The sequence below is a fragment of the Populus alba genome, chromosome 14, assembly GCF_005239225.2.
Source record: "Populus alba chromosome 14, ASM523922v2, whole genome shotgun sequence".
In the NCBI taxonomy this organism is placed as follows: domain Eukaryota; kingdom Viridiplantae; phylum Streptophyta; class Magnoliopsida; order Malpighiales; family Salicaceae; genus Populus; species Populus alba.
The window spans coordinates 17,633,822-17,656,880 of record NC_133297.1 but is presented as its reverse complement, the minus strand read 5'-3'; the positions used below and the strand labels follow the sequence as shown (position 1 = coordinate 17,656,880).

Below are 23,059 nucleotides of genomic sequence, written 5' to 3'. Positions count from 1 at the left end.
TTAAATATTAAAAAGAGTTTCTTTTTATATTTAAAAGAAACTCTTTAGATCTAATGGATGTCTACTCCTAAAATATTAAAAAAATATATTCAATAAATAGATACTTACAAATGAAAACTAACAAAATTTTTTATATTATATTATTTATTTATTTATTTGAGATAGATAGTAAAACGCTTAGGAATATTTAGTATTAGTTATTTTAAAAAAATTTATTTTTGATATTATTATAAATATTAAAAAAATATTTTTTTTCAAATGAGCTGCCTTCCCGGACACTCCCTTCTTGTCCTCTAGCACCGCTTTTCGGGGGAAGCATCGTACTAGAACAGACCCACAGATTTACTTTTCTAAATTTTACAATCTCCTTCTCTTTCCTCAATTGTTTTTTCCTTGTTTTGGAACTGCCTCTCCTCCTCAACCTCTCCATGTCTGCCTTCATCCTTGTTTCAGAGCAATATAATGACGATGACGAAATAACAGTTTCCAACAACAATTATTTATTAAAAAATGAAATCAGTTTGCTCCACCGAAACACAATATCAAAAGGACACCATACACTCACTGTCTGAAAAACTTGAACCAGAAAAAAGAAAAAACTAATATATATGTTCTCTCTCTCTTCACGTGCTGGCGATGAACTAGTCATGTGACCTCGTCTCTAGTGTTTTGAGCATGCAGACAAGAGAGAGAAGAAGGCCTGATCACCTCCCTCCTTCAAGTCTGTTTGACTTTTGAGTTTCATCCTCACTGCTACCTCGCCATTCTCAGTGGGATTGGAGTGGAGATGGTATCATTATAAAGCAGTAGCAGTGTCTAGTGGTAGCGATCAAAGAAAGAAGACCCCAACTCCAAGTCAGTCAACCTCCATTAAATTTACACAATCTTCAACCTTTCCTTCCCAACCACTTATTTACGCCCCCACTAAAATAAATGAATAAATGTTGATTTCATACTACAGCTACTAGGCTAGTTCTTCTGCTACTGTGTATTTCTCTTACAGGAAAAAAAGGGATAGTATAGTCTGTCCTCTTCCTGTAATAATGGGCTGTTTTCAGTCCAAAACCGCCCATCTAGCTTCTCCTGATCTAGACCCTCCTCTCCCTGAAGAAGCCAAGCCAGATCTACCCGCTAATGACCAACCTGACTCCCAAGAAAATCACGATCAAGACCCTCTCGTCCCTCCCTTCAGGGAGTTCTCCTTGGCCGAGCTTCGTGCCGCCACCAATGGATTTAGCAGCGATTTGATTGTATCCGAGAGTGGAGAGAAGGCTCCCAATGTGGTTTACAGAGGAAAGCTCAAGAGTAATAATAATAATAACAATAGTCACAGGCTTGTTGCTGTCAAGCGTTTCTCCAGGCTCTCTTGGCCTGACCCGAACCAGTTTCTCATTGAGGCTTCTGGGGTTGGAAAAGTTCGCCATAACAGACTGGTCAATTTGATTGGGTGCTGTGCGGAGGGTGATGAGCGCTTGTTGGTGGCTGAATACATGCCTAATGACACTCTCTCTAAGCATCTTTTTCACTGTACTGCTGCTACTACTACTTTTAAGAGATGATATTGTTTGGTTACTCTTTTTTTAAAACGTTTTGGGTTTCTTTTTCTTTTTTTAAGCATCTTTAGAATCATCTTTTTATTTTTTTTTTCATTTTTGAAAAATGATTTCTATGATCAAGTATGCTCTGTTTATGGCAGGGGAAAAACAGCCTTTGCCATGGGAAATGCGTGTCAGAGTTGCTTATTATATTGCCCAAGTGCTTGATCATTGCAATGCCCAGAACCGCAAGATTTACCATGATTTGAATGCCTACAGAGTTCTTTTTGATGAGGTTACTTAGCATTCTCAAACTTGCTTTCCTGCCCTCTTTTTCAATGTGCCACAGTTTCATCGAACAGTTTTAAATTAAAGCCTGGATTTTTTGTTACATGCAATCCTCCCGTGTGAAAATGGAACAATATAAAGTCTCTAATAACTATGTAATCTTTCTTGATTCTCTAAAATTACTTTAGGCGTGCATATTGACCTGTGCAATAATCTTGTTGAATACAAAAAGATTAGGATTGTGTGCATTACCTTCTACTTGTTATGACTACTTTTGCTTACCAACTCTCTCTACTTGTTCATGTCTTTGGCTTACCTATCATCTAATCACACTCTATCTAACACTATGCTCATCACTCTAATCTCTGTCACATCATTGTGACAACCGACAACCATTACCGTCCATGATTTTTGCTGAGGATGCATAATGTGAAGTATGGCATGTCATTGTAACCTGGCAAAAATGTCAAGAATTTCTCTACGTGATTTCCTTGAATTGTATATGCCTCTGTAGTATCTTTTTCATTTGTAGAAGTTAAACTCTCCAATTATTCTATATCTGTGTTTTTCTACCAAGTAAAATGCCTTAATGTTTACACAGACTAATTTTCACATCGCCTTTAATAACTTAGTCTGAACTTTTGTGGTCTTTTGTTTCACGTAGTTTCATCTTTATGCCAGGATGGTGACCCCCGATTATCTAGTTTTGGCTTGATGAAAAATAGCCGGGATGGGAAAAGCTACAGCACAAATTTGGCGTACACACCGCCAGAATTTTTGCGAACAGGTGCATTCTTATAACCCAGCACTGAGGCAGATCAACTCTTGGAAGTCTGCACCTTTCAGTAAATTATGTTGGGCGTAAACTGCAAGGATTATTAAGCTAGAAATTAAAATATTTATCTGTTGTACATAAACTCACTTTTGATTGACCTTCAGCCACTCTGAGTTTATGGAGTACATTCACATCATCAAACAAGTCAAAAACAGTATTGAATCCTATCCTACTGACATTGATTTTGAATAAAAATCTTATTCATGCGTTTCATTCCCTCAAAATGTTCTCAAAATATTGACATTTCAGGATTTTTTTTACCAGTACTGGGAAGGAAAAGCATTGAATGACTTTCTACGAATGTCTGATTTTTGATGATACAAAGAGATTAAAATTGTGTACTTACATCACGGTTTATGATTGGATGCTCAATTATTGCAGGTAGGGTCATCCCTGAGAGTGTGGTATACAGTTATGGAACTGTTATACTGGATCTTCTGAGTGGGAAACATATCCCTCCAAGCCATGTATGTTACTTTGTAACTAATCCTTATCTTTTTGAAACTATTTGTTTTACAGTGGCAACCCAATACCTGGATCTGATTATGCCTTCTCCTTCCTAAGCAAATATAGCGTGTTACCATATGTGAATTGTTAATCCTGTGATATGGATCAGCTGGACTTCATATTCTGACCAGTGACTAGTCATTGGGTGTTTATAACTTGGAATAATTATTTCATATGAGATTTGTTTCGCCAGGCATTGGACTTGATAAGAGGGAAGAATTTATTATTGCTGATGGACTCATCCTTGGAAGGACAATATGCGAATGAAGATGGAACTGCTTTGGTTGAACTAGCCTCAAAATGTCTACTGTACGAGTCCAAAGATCGACCTGACATTAAGTTTCTCCTTACAGCAGTGGCCCCTCTCCAGAAACAAAAAGAGGTGATTTTTCTTTGATCTTATTATCAATGGAAAACAGGTCTTTTTTCTATAATGGGATAGTTGTACTTGTGTTGTAGCCATACTAATGCATACTTTCAAATTGGTTCTTCTAGGTTGCGTCTCATGTGCTAATGGGTCTATCTAAAACTCCAGCAGCGCTACCAACCATGCTTTCCCCACTTGGAAAGGCTTGTGCAAGGATGGATCTTACTGCAGTGCATGAAATTTTGCTTAAAACAGGCTATAAAGATGAAGAAGGTGCAGAAAATGAGGTGGGTTGTCGCGATGCATGATTTCCTTTGTTTTACTCACTTTCTATTGTTTGGTAACATAATTTGGCTTCTTTATTTATTGCCAGTTGGTTTCGCTTAGTTGCCTGTACTATTTTAATATAATCTACCCTTTGCTTCTTCATGCTTCTTTTGCATGCTGCCGGCATTAGACATCCTTATTACCATCGTCTAACTCTCTGTAAATCTGTTTCCTTTGAAGTTGTCATTTCAAGAGTGGACACAACAAGTACAAGATATGCTGAATACAAAGAAATTTGGGGATATTGCTTTCAGAGATAAAGATTTTAAAAATGCCATTGAATATTATACAAAGGTATCTCCCTCTCTATTGGTTGATTCATTTACAGTAAGTCGTGGAATTATAACTAGTATTGCATGTTTGATTTTTTTATCTAAAATGAATTTTAATTTGCATGAAAATTGGACTTTTGAACTTTTGGGTTCCCTTGTTTTATTTTGCTGTTTCAATTTTTGCTGAGTGGCACGGGTGGTTTGGTTCCTTGTTTGGTGGTGAGGATGCTGTTTTCCTTCCTCTCACTTACCATGCCGTGGAGCATCATGTGTCCAAAGATTAGCTGAGCTATCCAAAAAAAAATGAAACGCGCTAGAGGCCTGTGAACTACAGGGCTAAGCTGACCAACATTTGCCAATCAATGAGAGATATGAAGATAAAAAATTATAGGGACCAAATCAGATACTTGTTCCAAAGATGGGGATTAAACTCAGTGTACCCTCACCATCACTTCAACTCTATTATAGTTTTGTTTGGACTGCTCCAAATGATGCACCATGACATTAAGTTTAAACCTAAAATTTAGCATGATTTTCTTCTTCCAACTTCAATGTTTTTATTCGAGGGCACTTCCATGTGAATGTCTCAGTTCCATAAGTATAATCTAGATCTGCATAATGTGCAAATGCTTTTGCAACCTAGAAGCAGCTGCGTGCCACACAAAATCCCCCAAGTGAGTCTGATGGTGGGTTTCAAGCCCACCTTTTGGCAGCCTGGGTTGCCTGCATGTTTTTTTTACTTCATCCAACCCTGTAACTATACACATCCTTCTCTAGCTCGAGATAACCGTTAGATATCCCAAACAGAACCCTATCATCTTAACTTCTATCTAACCTGCACCATTCCGGAAGGAGAATTAGAAGTGAATGATGTGATTTGACAAGCTATGCATACATATCCATGGAGATTCGATGGTTATATTGCCATACAGTGCGAGGCTCAAATGTCAGCTTGGCTTTCTGCAAGTTATTGGGATGGATGTATTTAGCATCATTCCTCTCCAGTGTCATCTATCTTGTCTAAGTTGCACAGCGTGTCTGCATTTTATAACCATCTTTAGTTTTCATGCAACTTGTTCTTCGTGTCCCCGATGTCAATAAATACTGACCATTTCATTTAGAGTTGTGAATTGTGCTCTCCTAGTTGAAATATTATAATTACCATAAGTCTGCAAGAGTTTAATTGATATCATCATCTTTGGGAATGCAGCTGGTATCGATGATGTCTGTTCCTTCTGGTACTATTTTTGTGAGGCGAGGCCTGTCGTACTTGATGAGTGGCCAGGAAGAGCCTGCATTGAGAGATGCAATGCAGGCTCAGGTGTGTTTGCCGGAGTGGCCCACCGCATTCTACATGCAAGCTCTGGCGCTGTCCAAGCTGGGAATGGAAAGCGATGCTCAAGACATGCTTAATGACGGGGCCTCATTGGAAGCAAAGAAGCAGAACAGCTGGCGCATTTAAAATTATGAAATGCTCTGAATCTGACGAACATGTCGAGGGCAGCTATATTTAAGAGGGGACGTTGCCTCCCTTTTTTCAGAAAACGTAGTAATTTTCCCACAGAAAAAAAACCAGAATATATATATATATAAAAACTTAATTTAGATGAGAAGAAATAAGTAGAGAAAACAGCAAAGCTAGAGCCAATCCCCTTAAGAAAGCGTCCTAGCTGCCTGCGTAGCGGGAGGGTAAGAACGAAGTAGTGTTTTTTTGGCATGCGAGCCAATGCCGCGGCGGCGGTGGCGGCAACTGGATGATGATGGATTAAGGAGACTCGTCAGAAACAGCAGTAAACTATGTTGTCAACCAGTTTGAGGTGAAATAGACGAAGAGAAGAGTGGAGAGGTTGTTATTGTTCTGCAAACTGCTTGTGCTTGAAAGACAACCACCACAGCTAATGAATGAATGGAATACAGTGTTCAGAACATTTTTTGTTTTAAGGATAAGTGTTTTTGAAAATATTTTTTTAAAATTAAGTTTTTTTAAAATAGTTTTAGATTGTTTTGATGTTAAAAATAAAAAAATAATATTATTTTTAGAGTATGAAGTTGGAATGGGATAAATTTTAACTGTTTTCATTTTTACAAGTAATTTATTTTAATTTCTTAATCTAAATATTGAAATTGTGCTTTTAATAGCAATTTAGTTCGAACAACATTATTAAACAATTGAGTGATTTTACAACATGTTATTTAATTAATAAACATTTTAACAACATAAGACCCGTAATACAATATAGCAAGGGTTTTAGTCCTGATTGATTTTTCACAAAAACATTTAAGAAAGCCACGATAAATTGCATTTTCTAGAGTGTTTGATATTGCTGGAGACAACACTACACATCTAAAATTTAAGTTTTTTTGTTTTAAATTTTTTTTTAGTATTTTTAAATCGTTTTAATGTGTTAATATTAAAAATAAATTCTAAAAAATAATAATAAAATATTTTTTTGATATATTTCTAAGTAAAATACAACTTCAACCACTCTTAAAATCCTGTGTTTTCATTTTACTTTTTAATAGTAAATTTAATTTTATTCTAAAATGAAATTCAAATGGATAGAAATGTGTCTGTTGTGAGCAGTTTATTTACCAATAAATTAAAATGCATTCAAATCCTAGTGAATGCAATTTTTTTTTTTTTATTTGGACATTAAAAAAAAGATTAAAAGGTCCTGGAAATACACTGTACACCAGTGCTTCCTGGGCAACTCATTGCATGCAAGTTTTGTTATTGTTTTTCACGGTCGTGGGGCTCCCTGGACTTGCTCTGAAATGGAGACAACAACAGCGATTCTTTTATGGCTCTCAGGACTCGCTTTATCGGATGAAAGTTCTTGGAAATAATACACTGTAAACATTGAGGGAAAAGTCCTGCTCACAGCAACAGTGCTTCCTGGGCAGCGCTGTTGCGTTTGAGTCAAAATACCTGTTCACTACAGCAGTGCTTTTTTCGTGGCTCTCAGGAGTTGCTTTATCGGATGGCTCTTTCTGATAGGATTGGTTTTTTCTGTGGCTTGGCTTGGCTAGGCTAGGCTAGGCTAGGCTAGGCAGGGTCTCTGTCTTTCTCCTCTGTATATGGATGCTCAGCTTGCAATTCTCTCGGCGGACAAGCTTTCTTTTCCAGGATTTAAGGGTGTAACTTGCGTTTGACAGTACCTGAAGAGGTTGCTCGAGCTGGGGGTGGTTCAGCATGCTAAAGATAGGTTGGAGGGAGTGCGTTTCTCAGCGTTTTAAACTGATAGGCATTTAACGCATGTTGAGGCTGGCGTGCTTGCTTAATTTAGGATAATTTTAAAATTAAGTTATCTCCATATTAATTATATTTCCAGGTTTTTTAATTTTTAAAATATATTTTAATTAAGTTATATTTAATTAAATCATTATAATTTAATTTTCAACTAATAATTTTTAATGTATGTGACCCTTTAAATTCCTAATAGATTTGACCCAAATATAAATTATAATTATAATTAAATAGATTAAATAATTTAATTTATTATCAATTCAACAATTAATTAATTTATATTTGAAAGTCAGGTGCATCATCTTTAGCAATGAGTCATGATCCTCTAAATATTAGAAAACAATAGTGGTTTGACTTAACCTTTCACTAATCGGTTTCTCAGTGTAATTAAATATCATTTCATCAATAATTTTTTTATTTAACATTAAAGCATGAAGTATGTCTACTATGTTAAATCAAGTTTGTTCTCTATATAATAGTCATTGAATGTTTGAATAAGTTTCAAATCTCATTCCATATTGACTAAGAATTTCTCAGTCAATACTATTTAAAAATAGACGAAACATTTTCTCTAATTCATGTAGGGAAATGAATCATCTCTTAATAACTCAAATACCTTCATATGGTTCATGTTATACTCAATATTTGTCAATTCGTTACCTCGATTAAGATAACATATAACATGATCAAAATATAACATTTTTTTACATAAGATAACTTAGTGATTTTAAGTTTAAAGATCACTTACACAACCGTCACGTAGCCTTTGCATAGACATATGTGAACTCTTCATATGGAATTTTCATGCAGGTCAGTTTAGTGTATATGTTTTATGACAAGTACCTACATGTTAGTTTTAGATATTCCCTATACCCCAGCTTATGAGAATAATTGCTCCCTTTCATAAAAGAAAGAATATAACATGTATCAGTCTTTATGACTCAAATAAATTTACAGGTTTGACATGTTAACTCTAGTTTACTTGAGTTGTTTTTAATTAAATAGTTTTTTTCAGTTTCATCCTTCAACATTAGATCAATTGAGAATTGAACTTTATAATTTATTTTGATTTGTTTTCTATGAAATTATCTAGGTCTCATGACCTAGTTTGTCTCAAACTTTTTATTTTAATTTCATCATTCAATATTTGATTAATTGAGAATTGAGCTTCATAATTTGTTTCAATTTATTTTCTTTATGTTATCATGATCTCAAAAACTAAGTTGTAGACTTAATATGTTAACTTGGGTTGATCAAAGTTAATACAGTATTTTGTTGTTTTAATTTTTTATTTTAAATATTGTCTTTGATTTTTCTTACTCAAATTATATTTTTATCACTTGTTTGAGTTTCCATTGGACCTGTGAAGTTGAAGGATAAAACTAAAAAAATATTTAAGTCGTCACACTTTAAAATCCTTTTCTACTGGAAAATACATTAAAAATACCTGAATCTTTTTTTTTTTTTTTTTATGTTTAAAGAAATTTGATTTGATCTGCAATTTAACGCAGGATAATGATTAATCAAAAACTAAAAGAACCGGGGGAAAACCTAGCTCCTTCATTATTCATATGAATAGTGAAGGAGGTGGTCTTTATTTTTTTTCTAAAGAAAATCCATTTTTTTATTTTTTTTATTGTATCCTCTTTTTTTTTTTTTTCATTTTTGAACTGGTTTTCAACATTTTATTTATTTTTAATTGATCTTTATAATTTATTTTGATTTATTTTCTATAAGGTTGTAATAGTCTCAAACACACGTATTAGTTTTGGTTGATGCTTAATTTTATTAGTGTATATTTTTGTTATCATATCATTAAATAAAAAATTAGTTAAAATAAACAAACAAGTTAAACCTAGTGGAGTTAATGATCTGGGTTATTAGTTTGGCGGGTTAAGTCATGAAGCTTGGATCAATTGGGTTATCAGTTTGGCGGGTTAAGTCACGAAGCTTAGATCAATCGGGTTAAATAGTAAAACTCGAGTCAATTCAATATATTCTTGTCTCAATATTGAAAAAATATATCACCTTGATTTTTTTTTCAAAGTCAAGCCACACTCTTTACCAGTCGTTTGGGTTTCTTTCAAACCCACCCATTTGACTAAATCATGTTGGGTTCACTTCATGTGTTAATTTTAAACCCGGGTTGAGTAAAGAGTCATGTCAGGAGCTTTCAAGGTTGACCTGCTAAGTCAGACCCCCTTTTCTTCTTTTTACTCTTTTAAAGAATTGTATCTTTTTTTTCTTTTTCTTTTGATTGAATCCTTTTTTGTTTTTTTTTTTCCTTTTAATTTTATTATTCAACATGTAGTTTATTTTGAATTAGTCTTTATAATTTGTATTGGTTTGTTTTCTATGAAGATTATCACAATTTCATAAATATATTCCAGTATTTGAATGCTCAATTTTGCTAATGTTTATTTTTACTATCGTATTATCAAATAAAAAAAAAAGTTTTAAAAAAGCAAAGTTGTTATGATTTGAGTCACTAGTACACAAAATATCATCTACAATTTTTTAAGCCTAACCATATTTTTTATTGGTCATCAAGATAGTTTTTAAATTTGTTAAATTGATCTAGTCAAATTGAAATAACTTTGTTAAGAGTTAATTTTAAATTTGAACTAGAAAAATAACGGGGTAAAAAGATTTCAAGATTAATCTATTAAATTAAATTTAATATCATGAAAGGGGAACATGTTTTTCATATTCAATTTTTTTTTAATCCGATCCATGGCATTGTTGTGGCTAGTAAACTAGCATGGTATATTTAATAACTATTGTTAAAAAGAAAGATGGAAATGGTTAAAAGAGATGCCTCATCCGTATGGCGGTTTCTGACGCTGCGTTATCTTATCATAAATAATCATACGGCCAATGCATAACTGTGAACACTCCAACCAGCCAAGCAACCATCCAGAACCAGAGGTATTGTATTCACCCTCCACTCCAATAATCATATAAATTATATAGATCTATCTCTGTCTCTCGTATTTCAATTTGCTACCTGCTGCAACTGTTCTATTCTGATTATTATGTTATTTTTTTTTTTTTTGTCAATTTAAGAAAAAAGAAGCTTGGTTTCTGTGGGAGGGAAGGAAAGCGAATTCGAATTCGAATTCAATTTGTTTTCTCCTTTACGTTTGCTCCGCCTTAATTTTCAATCTTTGCCTCGCCGGCAGGTGCCTGTTTGCTTTGCATAAACAGGGTTTCTTGTTCTATGAACTTCTCAACCCTTTCTTAAATTTATAAATTCAAAACCATTGATTTTCTTTCTTTCTTTCTTTCCAACGAGAAAATAACTTTAGATTTTGGTTTCATAAGCGAGAATTGTTTCTAAGGGAAGGGTGAGTGCTTCTGCTCTTTTTCACGGCTTCAATTCTCTGCAAATCAAACTCGGATTTTGGTGGATTGATTGGTGTTTCTCAAATATTGTTGTTGTTCTATATATATATATATATATATATATATATAAATCTGATTGTTAATGAAGCAACTGGAAAATGCTTCCTCATTACATTGCTCAGGGAGGATTTCTTTCTTTTTTTTTTTTCTTTTGCTTGGATACTCTTACAATTGTCGCGCAATTGTAGAATTCCAACTTGTTTTTATGCACCCGTGCATTAGGTTTTATTACCATGTGAAAATGGCAATGCAAAATCTTGCTGGCAGATTGCAGATTAACCTCAAGCTTATATGGGCTTTTAAATCACTCTGTAAACTTCGATGAATCGTATTTGGCTTTTACTTAAAGGTTTGGTGAAGTCCGGAATTGGGTCATGCAGTATATATCCATGGCTGGTGTTACACGGGGATGCTTGTTCTTGGTGCGTTTGTGTGTTGCACTGGTTATTATTTGCTGACTTGGAATTCAACGCTCTACTCATGGTTTTCCTTTCAAGCTCATTTATTTTCGCAGCAGAATGATGTGTCTTGATGTTACAGGAATAGCAGCAGACTGGTATTTTATGGAGAAGATATCTTCTGGCAAAGAGGTTCATGAGGAGAAGGTAGCAGCAAGGGAGTCGCTCATGGATATCTCGGACTTGTTGCCGGAAAACTCAAACAGCACCGAGAGGCCGATTGAAGTGAAAGATTATTCTGATGGAACAGAAAAGTATAGATCTGAACTGATCTCCATATCCAATTCGCAATCACCAGATATCAAAGGCCTACCAGTTCCCCTTGGAGAACCGAGCGATTAGCCTGGACAGCAGGTTCTCTTATGTTACCAGCTTTTCCTTTCTGTGCCTTTTATCTCCCCGCAGCTTCTTTCTGCGTAAAATTGTTTGATTGTTAACTGTAATGTAATCGGATGCTTACAACTGAAATGATACATCCTAAGTGTTCTTGCAAAGACTGCAGTCTACCATTGCCTCATGACTCCGGTGCATTTCTAGAAGTTATTCTTTATAATATTTATGATATTCATGGTATAAAGACATGACATTGGAAAATAAGTTCTTTTTCCTCTCTAACACTCTTCGACAAAAGTTTTGTCCTAATAATACAAGCTAAAAAAACTATATGAAAAATAATATAAATTTTATAAAAACATTATTGGTAATAACAATTTAAAAAAAAACGTGATTGGATTTAACCGAACCGGACCGGAAACCGGTTCAAACCGAGCCGATCCGGTTCGGTTAAATCCAGTTTTTTTTGGAAAAAATTGGGAAACCTAATCCCTTCATTAAATCCGGTTTTTTTTTTTTTTTTGAAAAAAACTGAGAAACCAAAATCCCTTCATTTATGGGTTTTTTTTCCGGTTTTTTTAAAATTGGCTTAGCCTTATAGTAAATTGAGTTTTAAAATTTATAGAAACCTGAATTAATTCACAGCTTGGCTGACTTTTAATATGAATTAAAATTTGAACATGAATTTAGACATGAATTCAATCTGACAGATACAATGCAATAAATCAATTTCAATATGCAAGATGCATGATCAAATTTGAACAACTCAAATTAAAAGTTTGTTCGCACTAGAAAAGTTAACATTAACAAGCGAATATATTAGCAACCAGCAATAAATTATTATAAACAATCGGCATAGTTTGAAGAAAAAAACACAACAACACTAGCATCCAAAAATTCCAGCAATAGCAGCATGGACATCCAAAACTTCCAGTAAGGATAATGCTATATATAAAAAAAAAAAACTAGCAACATATTAGAGTTCAACTATTGAAAGAATTAAATTAAGTATGTAAAATGTTAAGGGGAATTACTAAGATAAAGTAAATTAATTACCCAGAACAATTATATTCTAAAATTGCACCAAGCCACCAATACTGCTTACAAACAATCAGTTGAGATTTTTAAACTTTCACCAAATTCTACAAAAACATAAATTAAAAAGTTTGCTTAAACATATGTAAATAAATGATATTATAAAATAGCTACATTTAAATTTGTAAAAGAAATTACCTGACTCAATCATCTTAGAATTTTCAATATAATCCATGTAGTTGCTGATGTTGATTGGAATTGATGCTAAACTCAATCAATTCTGACAACAAACCAGTGCTTGCACTGTCGATAGAGATAAAGAGCTTCAAAATGGATCTAAAATACGACCACCAGTACTGAAAGCTGCTTCAGAAACAACTGTAGATACCGGAATAGCTAACACGTGTTGTGCCACCTTAAAAAGAATCTTGTATTTTGTAGCATTACACCTTCACCAACCCAAAATATCTAATTTAAAATCATTAGGATCCTCACAATCATCACCCAAATACCTCTCAACCTCATTTTTTTTCACCGCCTTCTTCCTTTAAATGTTTTTGAATTGAGAAGCTAAGTCATCCAACATATCATCAGTTCCAACACCATGAACAACCTGCTCAAACAGCCTTAGCAAAATATCTTTAACCTTACAGCTAGGAACCAAAGACCCTTTTGACTTGAAAATGGATTTCAAGAATTCCTCGAACTCCAAAAAAATCCAAAACTTGTTCAAATCAAGTGGCTAAAGCAATGTTTTTATGAAATACAGTAAAACACTACCTTAGAGCCTGGAAAAATTCCTAGCAAAAAAAATCAAATCATCATAATCATGCATTAGAACCTTTATAACTATAGCTGATAGCAATCTTTAAACACATGATCAAACCATTTTTTATCAAGTTTTCTAGGGGGTATGGTGACAAGTAGGATTTTTATGTTTTAATCAAAGATTGATCCTCACTCATCAAAGCTTGGTCATTTGATCAAATATTAACAGCTGGAACCTCTATACTTCAATGATTTTAGGATGGTGGTTTAAGGTTTTTTTTTATTATTATTATCAAACTTAGAGGTCAAAGTGAGATGTTTTTGGCCCCATAATCTTGAGAGAAATGTTTTAAGTCCTTGATAGGAAACCTCTGAGAAGTTTCTAAGTGTAAACACATGAAACAATTGAGTGCTTTTGCACAAATAAGTATCTTAGTTAAGGTTGACTGAGTTGATCAATTTTGAGGCTTTGCTAGAGTAGCTTCAATGTAAACATCATTGGAGACCATCTAAACTTGGTAGAGGATAAGCATACCTTTCGTTTAGATCTATCCTTGCTCAATTTAGAAGTTTGTAGCTCTACCTTCATTCATTTAAAAGTGTCAACTTCATTAGCCTAGAATTTGAAAATGCAGTAATGGCTGATCAAGGACAAGATGTTGTTGAGTTCATTGAAAAAAATAAGATGTAAGTGTTTGATGAGAGTAGTTGATCTTTGTAAAATGGTTGTTTCTCAGTTGAATGGTAATGGTTACAATCTCATAGGTGGTCGGAGACATCACATTCATTTGCCTAAAGTTGCATACTCGATCAGCAAAAACTACCAAAGAAGAAGCTAAATAGTGGCCAAATGACGCTTCTTCTAGGTTAAATCCTAAAATTAGGATTTTTTTAATTTGGGATTTGGCGAACTTCAATTTAGTCTATGTGTTTCCAATTGCTTTTAATTGCACCTACAATTGCCTCCTAAACTTTTAATTTCAAACAATTCCACCCTTATCAAACTCAATTATTAGCCCTATAGTTCATCGCTTGTTTCATTTTAGTCATTGGTTATGAAATTGTGTATTTGACCCTCAATTGATTAGCAAACTTTTAATTTCTTCAATTTGACCCCTGATTTGATCAATTTCAACCCTTACATTCACGCACTTTTTTTTGGTTTGGTCATTGGTTTTGGATTTCTTCAACCAAGTCCTTAATTACCAATCAAACTTTAATATTTATGCAATTAAGCCATTGATTTGACCAAATTAACTCTTTAAAATTACAATTTGACCCTTAGACTTTAAATTCTTCCAATTAAAACCTAAATTGATTTCAAAAATCATTTTTTATAATAATGCCTTAATAAATTCAATTAAACCTTGAAAATTTATAATTGAGTCCTTAAATATTTAATTTTGAATTTTTCTCCTTAAATTAAATTTTTATTGCCAATAGAGCCTTCATCAGTCGAAAATATGTTATCAAGTTTTGAACTTTGGGTATTTTAATCTTCCTCAATCAGTCATTGATAATTTTTTAGATATTTTTCATTTTCTCTTAACTTTTTTTATTTCTCCAACTTTTTTTATTTTTTTATATTTTATATGTTTATGTGGGTACCTAAAATGGATAACAACAGTCAACATCCAAGGATATAAGCCGATAATAAGCCATTTTATCTTGGGTTGAGTTCTTGAATAAGAGATAAGTGATACATGTATTAAACAAGAACAAACCTAAAACAACAAAACGAGAGACATAAATTTATATCCATCAATTATATTACTCAATAGTCAATATTTAAGGATAAAAGTAAAAAATAGGTAATTTAATCCTAGGTTGAGTTCTCTAATAAAAGACAATTAATATACAACATGACATGAGACAAGTCTAACATATAAAGTTGATTGAGAATCTTTATTTCAGAAAAAACATATATACACGTATGAAATTTCAACACCGAGACCAATTTATTACGTTTTGAATAATCTAAATTCAACTTGATCCTCTCAACCTTTTTATAGGATATTAGTTTTTATCCTTATTCCACCTATAGAATATATCAATTCTTGATGGCTACATACCCTTGGGTTGCCATACAATGACACAAACCTACATAAAAAAAGTAAAAACACAATTAGGATTTGGGGTTGTGATGGTGGTCGTCATTTATGGGTTGATTAGTTTATAATTAAGGTTGATTTTGTGGTTGGAAGATGTGTTGATTTGGGGTTGTGCTTGTGAAGGTTTGAGATTGTGTTTGGGAAGGGAAGGAGGCGTTGATGTTATGATACAGTGAGAAGACATCTATTGTGATGGTGTTGCACTAGTGTTGCTGGATTCGATTGTGAGAGAAAAAAAGAGGTTGTCAATTAGGTTATTTTTAGACAAGGTTTTTTTTAGGGATTGATTTTTTACAAGTTAGAGTTTTTTTTCTTTTCTCTTTATATTGATGCATTTTACATGTGTGGTTTTTTTTTTTCCACAATTGGAAAAACTGGAAAAAAAAAATAATACGAAAAGAAGAAGCCATCAAAACCTTGGGGATTCAAACCATAAATAGAAAACGAAAAGCTTTTCTCTAACTAGCCAAACTAAAAGAAAAAGATAATCACATAAGAACAATATAATGTAGAAGAAAAAGGAAAGCTGACCATGGAATAGGATCTATGATCGTAGATCAATGAGGCTGAGCAGGTGACGACTAGGGAGCAGCAACATGAGGGATAAGATGCACACCAAGTCATGAGCTGGGAGGAAACAAAGAGAACACAAGGCTACAACGGAAAATTACAAGGCAAAAACCATGTCAAGTCAAAGGAAAAGGCAAACTATAGTAAGAAGAAAGGATAGAAGGTGAAAAAGGGATTCCCTTACAAGAAGAATCAATGTAAGGGACGAACATACAAGTCCAATCAAGCAGACAAAACAAGCCACTAACGCATACAATTATTGCTTAAGTTAGTATTGTTTGTTTTGTGTTTTAAAAATATTTTTGTAAAATTTAAATTTTTTTATTTTTTTATTAATTTTAAATTAATATAATTTTTAATGTTTTCAAATCATTTTGATGTGCTAATGTTAAAAAATGATTTTTAAAAGATGAAAAATATTATTAGCATGTATTTTGACATGAAAAATTATTTGAAAAGCAACCGCAACTAAGGTTGTTAAAAACACATTTTTGATACGGTATGAAAAATGCAAAATAAATTCGGATCGTAAAATCATAAAATTATAATGGATTTTTTTTTTAATACATAGTTCAAGTACTTTAAAATACATGCTTTAAATAAAAATTCATATATAGTTAAAGCATCTTAAAATACATTGTTTAAATAAAAATTCATACATAATTTACCTATCTAGTCATGATATATGGAGTTCATCAATAAAACTTGAGTGAAGAATTAAAATATTTTTTGAAATCAATAGTAATTAGCTAAGAACAACTCTGAAATATAATATAAAGAAGCACCAAAGGCTATCAAATACAAATAAAGAGCTGCAATATCAGAGTAGAAAGTGGCTCAATGACACATTACAACAAAAAAAAAAAATCTAACAAAAAGTGTTGATAGCAGCCTTTGAACGAAGTTATTCTTACTGCTTCAGCAAGAACTTATACCAAAAACAAAAAAATAAAAAAAAATGCAACGAACAAAAAAGAACACCAAGTCCAAGGGGTACAGAACCCACATCACAGCAAGCATTGCTAATATATAATTGTGAAAACCAACACTGCTTCTAAATGCATGTCAAATCCTAAATGAAGCAGCTAGACCAACTACTGCTTCTAAATGCATGTCAAATCTTATATGATAATGAGTCAGGGCAACAAGAGCTACAACATGACCAGTTAAAAATGTAAATGAAGGTCATACAATTTAAAATTTAGAAGAAACATACCTCCATAAAATGGGTATAGTAACGTGGAAGGCTGCCTTGAACCATAAAAGAGAGATGACATCACCCACACCATAACCCTGTTCAACAATGGAAGACATTGGCACGCCAGCAGAGCACGGTTCCTCACCTGCAATATAGTTGGGCAGCCACTTACAGCATGACCAAATTGTACTTGTGATTTAAAGAGTCGTGCACAAGTTCCACTGACCCAAGCAACCACTGGTTTGTTTACCTTTCCCTGTTTTAGGGCTTCAACTAGAGAATACTCATCTCGTCCAACAAGTTTCCCAAGTACAACCATCGTTTTAACCTGTGTAAGATCAGAAGATCAAATAAGAGAAAAAGGAACCCAAGATGATAACAAGCAGCAGTACGAACTGTAGATTTGCTAAATCTTAGTTAATGGTCAAAGCAGAGAGTTGCATGGGTAAAATTGCAGGGTACAGATCTCCCATTAAACGAAGTACTAAGCAGACTTTAACTTTATGAATGTATAAATTAGCACTGGATACTTGCCAGTTTTGTCAACAAGAGAGAAGCTAAAAGAACGCACTATTGCTTAAATGTAACTAAATGGGAACAATGATATACCTGTGGAATGTTGTTAAACCATGGAACATGATCAGAAAGAGTAGATCCTGGGAACATATCTCCTCCAACTGCAATACCTAAAGGATTTTCAAAAATAATGTTGATTTAACTCCAATTCAAATCTTCATGTATTAGAAAATCCATAAAAACAAACCCAAACAAAGTAGCTTGCATGTGTAATTACCTTCATAAATTACATCAATTACACAGGCAATGGCGTTATACAGCTCATTAGACATGCCACCCTGCAGTAGGAAAAGAAGCATTATTCTCAGAACTTTTAACATACACAGCAATGGTAATGAGAGGAGATCGACAGACCAAGACATCGTCACTTAGCAAGTTTACCCAAACCAAAAAAATTAGAATGGCATTCCTTTCAATTGTGGAATTACAGCTCTTTTATCTTTGATAAATTCCATGTCACGCATGTATAATGGCTTGATGTAACCTGAGCTTTTATTGATAAACATCCTATGAAGAAAGGGAAGAAATGGAATGAATACGTACAGATTTGGAGACAAATCCAACATATCCAGGCCGGTAAAGCTTGCAAGCAATTATGTTATCAATTGTTCCTCTTTTTTTGTTTGGCAATCGAGAGATGATTTGTTTTGAATTTGAAAATTAGAAGTTTGGATTGGAACACTGGAACTAGAAGGACATTAAGAAAGAGAGGCGCTGGGAGACGCTAGCTTTTTTACTTTTTGGTGTTGTTACTGGTTTACTGTAGTGCAAACTGCAGTATAGATATATTCCTTTTAAACACGTAAAACAGAGTTAAAAAACGCGATTTTAAGCATTTTCAGCCGATTTCAACATTTTTATACAATTTTACTGTGAACAATACAAATGAAGAGCGAACGTGGAAACATAAAATGAGGGGCATGCTAGAAAGAATATCAACAGACCTGTGAAAATGAAAAAAGGAACAAAAAGAGCCAGTGGAATCCAATTTGACATGCCAAATCTGAATATCATGGAAGGAGGGGTGGGAAAATGCAAAAAGATGGAGGGAAAAAAGAGAGCTTAATATCCGAATAACACTAATAAAAAAAGGACAAATTACAATAATAAAAAAAAGTAGGGGAATATGTTGAAGGGATCTTGGAAGCAGGTCGAGCGGAGAAGGAAGATCATGGCGCAGGATAAATTATGGATGGTGAAGTCGATCAACTGAAATGGAAACTGATTATTCAAGTAGTATGGAAAACAATCAACACATGCAAAGAATGCAAGGAAGCAAGTGCTGAAACAAGTCGTGGACCAGAAAATATAACACACGAATCATGCTGCTGTGTTTAAAATATGTTATTTTCTAAATGTTTTTTCAATCTATATCATTTTTCTAAAATGCTTTTTTTCTTCAAAAATAAAAAGAATATGCAACTTTAACACTGCTTTTTCCCTTTTTGAACCACACAAAAAGGAGAGGCGTGCTGATTGACACACAAGAAAAGTTTAAGAGATGGAGTAAACACTTAACAGTAGCTCTACTGAGCCTATCTTGAAGAACAGTTAGAGCTCGTTTGGCTACACGTGTTCGCGTTTCTTCAAAAACACATGACAATGCTGTTTGGTTACAAATCATCAAACAATTAAAACACTTGGGTCCCACCATTTACATGCGGCTGGATAATGATTTTTTAAAAGCAGCAAGATATTGCTTTTTTACGAGTTTCAACAATGTTCACCAGTGAATTGCACTGTTCACGTGAACAGTGCAATTCATTTACACTGTTCATGTAACTTTTTATTTTTATTTTTTTTTTAGTGTTTTAATTTTTTTAACAGTTTTTTTTAATAATTTTTTTTTAAAAAAAACTAGTTTAGAGTGAATTAAATTTACTTACATTGTGATGTGAACAATATTTTTTTTTCCTGAAAAACTAGTATAAAATAAATTAAATTCATTCAATTTTATACCTGATAATGTTTTATCTAATTTTATTACACGCTCACAAAATTATAAAAACTGTAATTCTTATTGGCTGAATTTTGTACATATTGGAATTATAAATAATTTAATGGAATAATAAAAAATATTTTATATAAAGTATTATTTATTTCATAATGTAATAGGAGTAGTTAATTCTACCATATTTAAATTTAAAACCATCAATATTAATATATATTTTTTAAAATTATTTTATAACCTCAATTTCAACCACAGTTTTAACCAAACATCCATTTTTTCAAAATAATTTCAACTAAAAGTACTTTTTTATAAAATAATTTTTTTCAAATCACAACTATAACAACTACCATAATACCAAACATACTTTTATTCACAAATGTGGTTGAGGGAGAGAGGGAGTTGACAGAAGCTACACTGCCCATCTTGAATATGGAAGGTATGCATCGCGGTGTCCTCCGAGCCATGATGGCATTGGATGGCATTTAGCTTTTGGATAATGGGAACAAATTGTCTTCTGTAATATACTTTGTTGGAATTCCATCTTTGTCTCTTGTCCTTTGTGCCACGATGACATTGGATGGCGTTTAGTTTTTGGGGAATGGGAACAAATTGTCTTTTGTAATGTAATTGATGGAATTCTCCGAGCAAGGCCGTGCATGGTAGTTTAGTGGTGGGGCCAATCTTGTAGTGGTGGAATTGGTTTGGTGCTCCGTAGCGTGGGCGTGCAACCCAAAGCAGTGGGAAGAAGAGCAATACGATTAAGCTGAATATATATATATATACTGTTTGTCCATCATTGATTGTATTTTCAACTATTTTTCAAAATATTATTTACTGTTTTGTCTACATTATCGTATTGAAAAATATAAAAAAATAGTAATTAATAATTAATGAGGGGAGTTTCAATTCATTAATCAATTTGCGGAGATAATTAAGAAGACAAATAAAAAAATGGTCCATGAGGGATCTGACCTGAATTCATTCTTCTTGTAGCTTTAGGCACCCCGGAGTATTTGTTCCAAAAACACCCTTTCCAAATCAAGAATATTCACACATTGGTCTTCAAAAAAATGTTTAGGAGAAATGCATTTAATTAATATTTTAAAAGAAGATAAATAAAAAATTATCTAATAACTAAAACGGCTCAGATTTTTTTTCTTTTTGCTTGTGTTTTTTAAGCTGTTTTTTTTTTCCTTGTAATTTTTTTAATGAATATTTCTTTTCATTAATGTTAAATTTTTTTCTATTTAGTTATCAAACTTTCATGACACGGATTTTAGGTTTAATGGGTTAACCCGGATTTTCTTTTGTGGTTTTTTTTTAATTAATTTTTTTGTTTAATTTAGTTTGCTAATATTAAAATTTTTTCTATTTAGTTATCAAACTTTCATTAGATTTCGGGTTTGACGAGTTAACCCAACTAATTCTAGGTTAACCCGTAAAAGTTTTTTTTTCCTATTTAGTTATTAAACTTTCATGACATAAATCCCAGATTTGACGGGTTAACCTATTTTGAAGGGTTAACCCAGTTAATTCAAATTTTTTTTCTTTTACTTCATTAGTTTTTTTCTTCATGTAAGTTTTTTTTTCTTTTAAATTAATATCTTTTTTTTTGTTTAGTAGTTTTTTTTTTGCTTTTTTTCTTTTTAATTAATTTTTTTTTATAAATTTAGTTTCTTAATATTAAATTTTTTTTATATTTAGTTATCAAACTTTCATAACACGGATACAGGTTTGACGAATTAACCCAATTAATTCAATTTTCTTTTTCTTTTTCTTCATTGGTTTTTTTCTTCCTATAGGTTTTTTTCCTTAGTTTTTTTTTCTTTTTAATTAATCTTTTATTGTTTAGTTTAATTCATTAATATTAATTTTTTTCTATTTAGTTATCACACTTTCATAACACAAATACCAGGTTTAACGGGTTAACCTAATCTGGCGGGTTAACCCAGTTGATTCAGATTTTTTTTCTTTTTCTTCATTTGTTTTTTTCTTCCAATTTTATCTTTTAATATTATAATCAATCAACAATGAAAAGGCTGGACAGTTTTTTTTTTTCAATTTTTTTTTTGATTTTTTCTTTGTTTGTTTTTAAGGAATATTTTTTTGTTTAATTTAGTTTGTTAACGTTAAATGTTTTTCTATTTAGTTATCAAACTTTCATGACATAGATTCCGGGTTTGACGGGTTAACTCATTTTTTTTCTGGTTTTTCTTTTTAATTAATTTATTCATTTAATTTAGTTTATTAATGTTAAATTTTTATCTATTTAGTTATCAAATTTTCATGATACGGATCCCAGGTTTGACGAATTAACCCATCTAATTCTGGGTTAACCTATAATTATTTTTTTCTATTTAGTTATCAAACTTTCATGACACAAATTTTAGGTCTGACTGGTTAACTTGGTTTGAAGGGTTAATTCAGTTAATTCATTAACTTTTTTCTTCATGTAGGCTTTTTTTTCTTTGTTTTTTTCTTTTAAATTAATCTTTCTTTTGTTTAGTATTTTTTGTGTGCTTTTAATTTTTTTTTAAATTTAGTTTGTTAATATTAAGTTTTTTTCCATATTGTTATCAAATTTTCATAACATGAATCTCACATTTGATAGGTTAACCCAGTTGATTTAATTTTTTTTTCTTTTTCTTCATTGTTTTTTTTTTCTTCCAATGTTTTCTTTTAATATTGTAATTAACTATAACTAAAAGGCATCAACCTTTTTTCTTTCAATTTCATGACATGAATTCCAGGTTTGACGGGTTAAACCAGTTGATTCAATTTTTTTTTTCTTAAGTAGTTTTTTTCTTTCAATTTCATCTTTTAACATCGACTTGATTAAGAATTGAATTTTATGATTTGTTTTGTTTACTGTTCGTTAGATTATTGTGATCTCATGAGGGGATTTTAATGTACCCCTCTTTTTATTAAATTTTAACATTGACTTGATTAAGAATTGAACTTTATGATTTGTTTTGTTTACTGTTTGTTAGATTATTGTGATCTCATGAGGGGATTTTAATGTACCCCTCTTTTTATTAAATTCTTTTCAATTTATCTTTTTTTTTTTAATTTCATTCTATAATATTTAATTTTTTTTTTAATTATCACACTTTTATAACACGACCTTGTAGCCAGACCTATATCCAAGGCTTTGAGTTTGATGTTGCAACCAAACTCACTTAAACTTGGGTCATGCAAGTTTAATATTATTATTAATATTATAAATATAATTTTTGGGTCAGGCGTAGTAGACATATCTAATGATTTTAGGTATAG

General features: G+C 32.3%; 2 protein-coding genes and 1 long non-coding RNA gene across 3 annotated transcripts; 2 read left to right on the top strand and 1 right to left on the bottom strand.

Annotated features, from left to right (window-relative positions):
- The first annotated feature begins 364 nt into the window (after positions 1–364).
- On the top strand, positions 365–5,615 carry LOC118049584 (serine/threonine-protein kinase BSK2). Its single transcript, XM_035059618.2, has 8 exons — positions 365–1,527; positions 1,697–1,830; positions 2,505–2,610; positions 3,040–3,125; positions 3,359–3,547; positions 3,661–3,819; positions 4,040–4,153; positions 5,342–5,615. Exons 1-8 carry the CDS (start codon positions 1,044–1,046, stop codon positions 5,591–5,593), a joined length of 1,524 nt encoding a protein of 507 aa, XP_034915509.1. The 5' UTR covers positions 365–1,043; the 3' UTR covers positions 5,594–5,615.
- Positions 5,616–10,128: 4,513 nt separating this feature from the next.
- On the top strand, positions 10,129–11,735 carry LOC118049587 (uncharacterized). Its single transcript, XR_012167786.1, has 2 exons — positions 10,129–10,306; positions 11,324–11,735. It is a non-coding gene; the product is annotated as an uncharacterized lncRNA (long non-coding RNA).
- LOC118049588 (uncharacterized) lies at positions 10,817–19,118 on the bottom strand. Its single transcript, XM_035059625.2, has 7 exons — positions 18,376–19,118; positions 18,050–18,110; positions 17,866–17,942; positions 17,507–17,584; positions 17,275–17,401; positions 16,020–16,142; positions 10,817–12,912 (listed from the first exon to the last, which is right to left on the bottom strand). The coding sequence occupies exons 2-6, from the start codon at positions 18,102–18,104 to the stop codon at positions 16,033–16,035; spliced, it is 447 nt and encodes a 148-aa protein (XP_034915516.1). The 5' UTR covers positions 18,105–18,110; positions 18,376–19,118; the 3' UTR covers positions 10,817–12,912; positions 16,020–16,032.
- Positions 19,119–23,059: the final 3,941 nt, after the last annotated feature.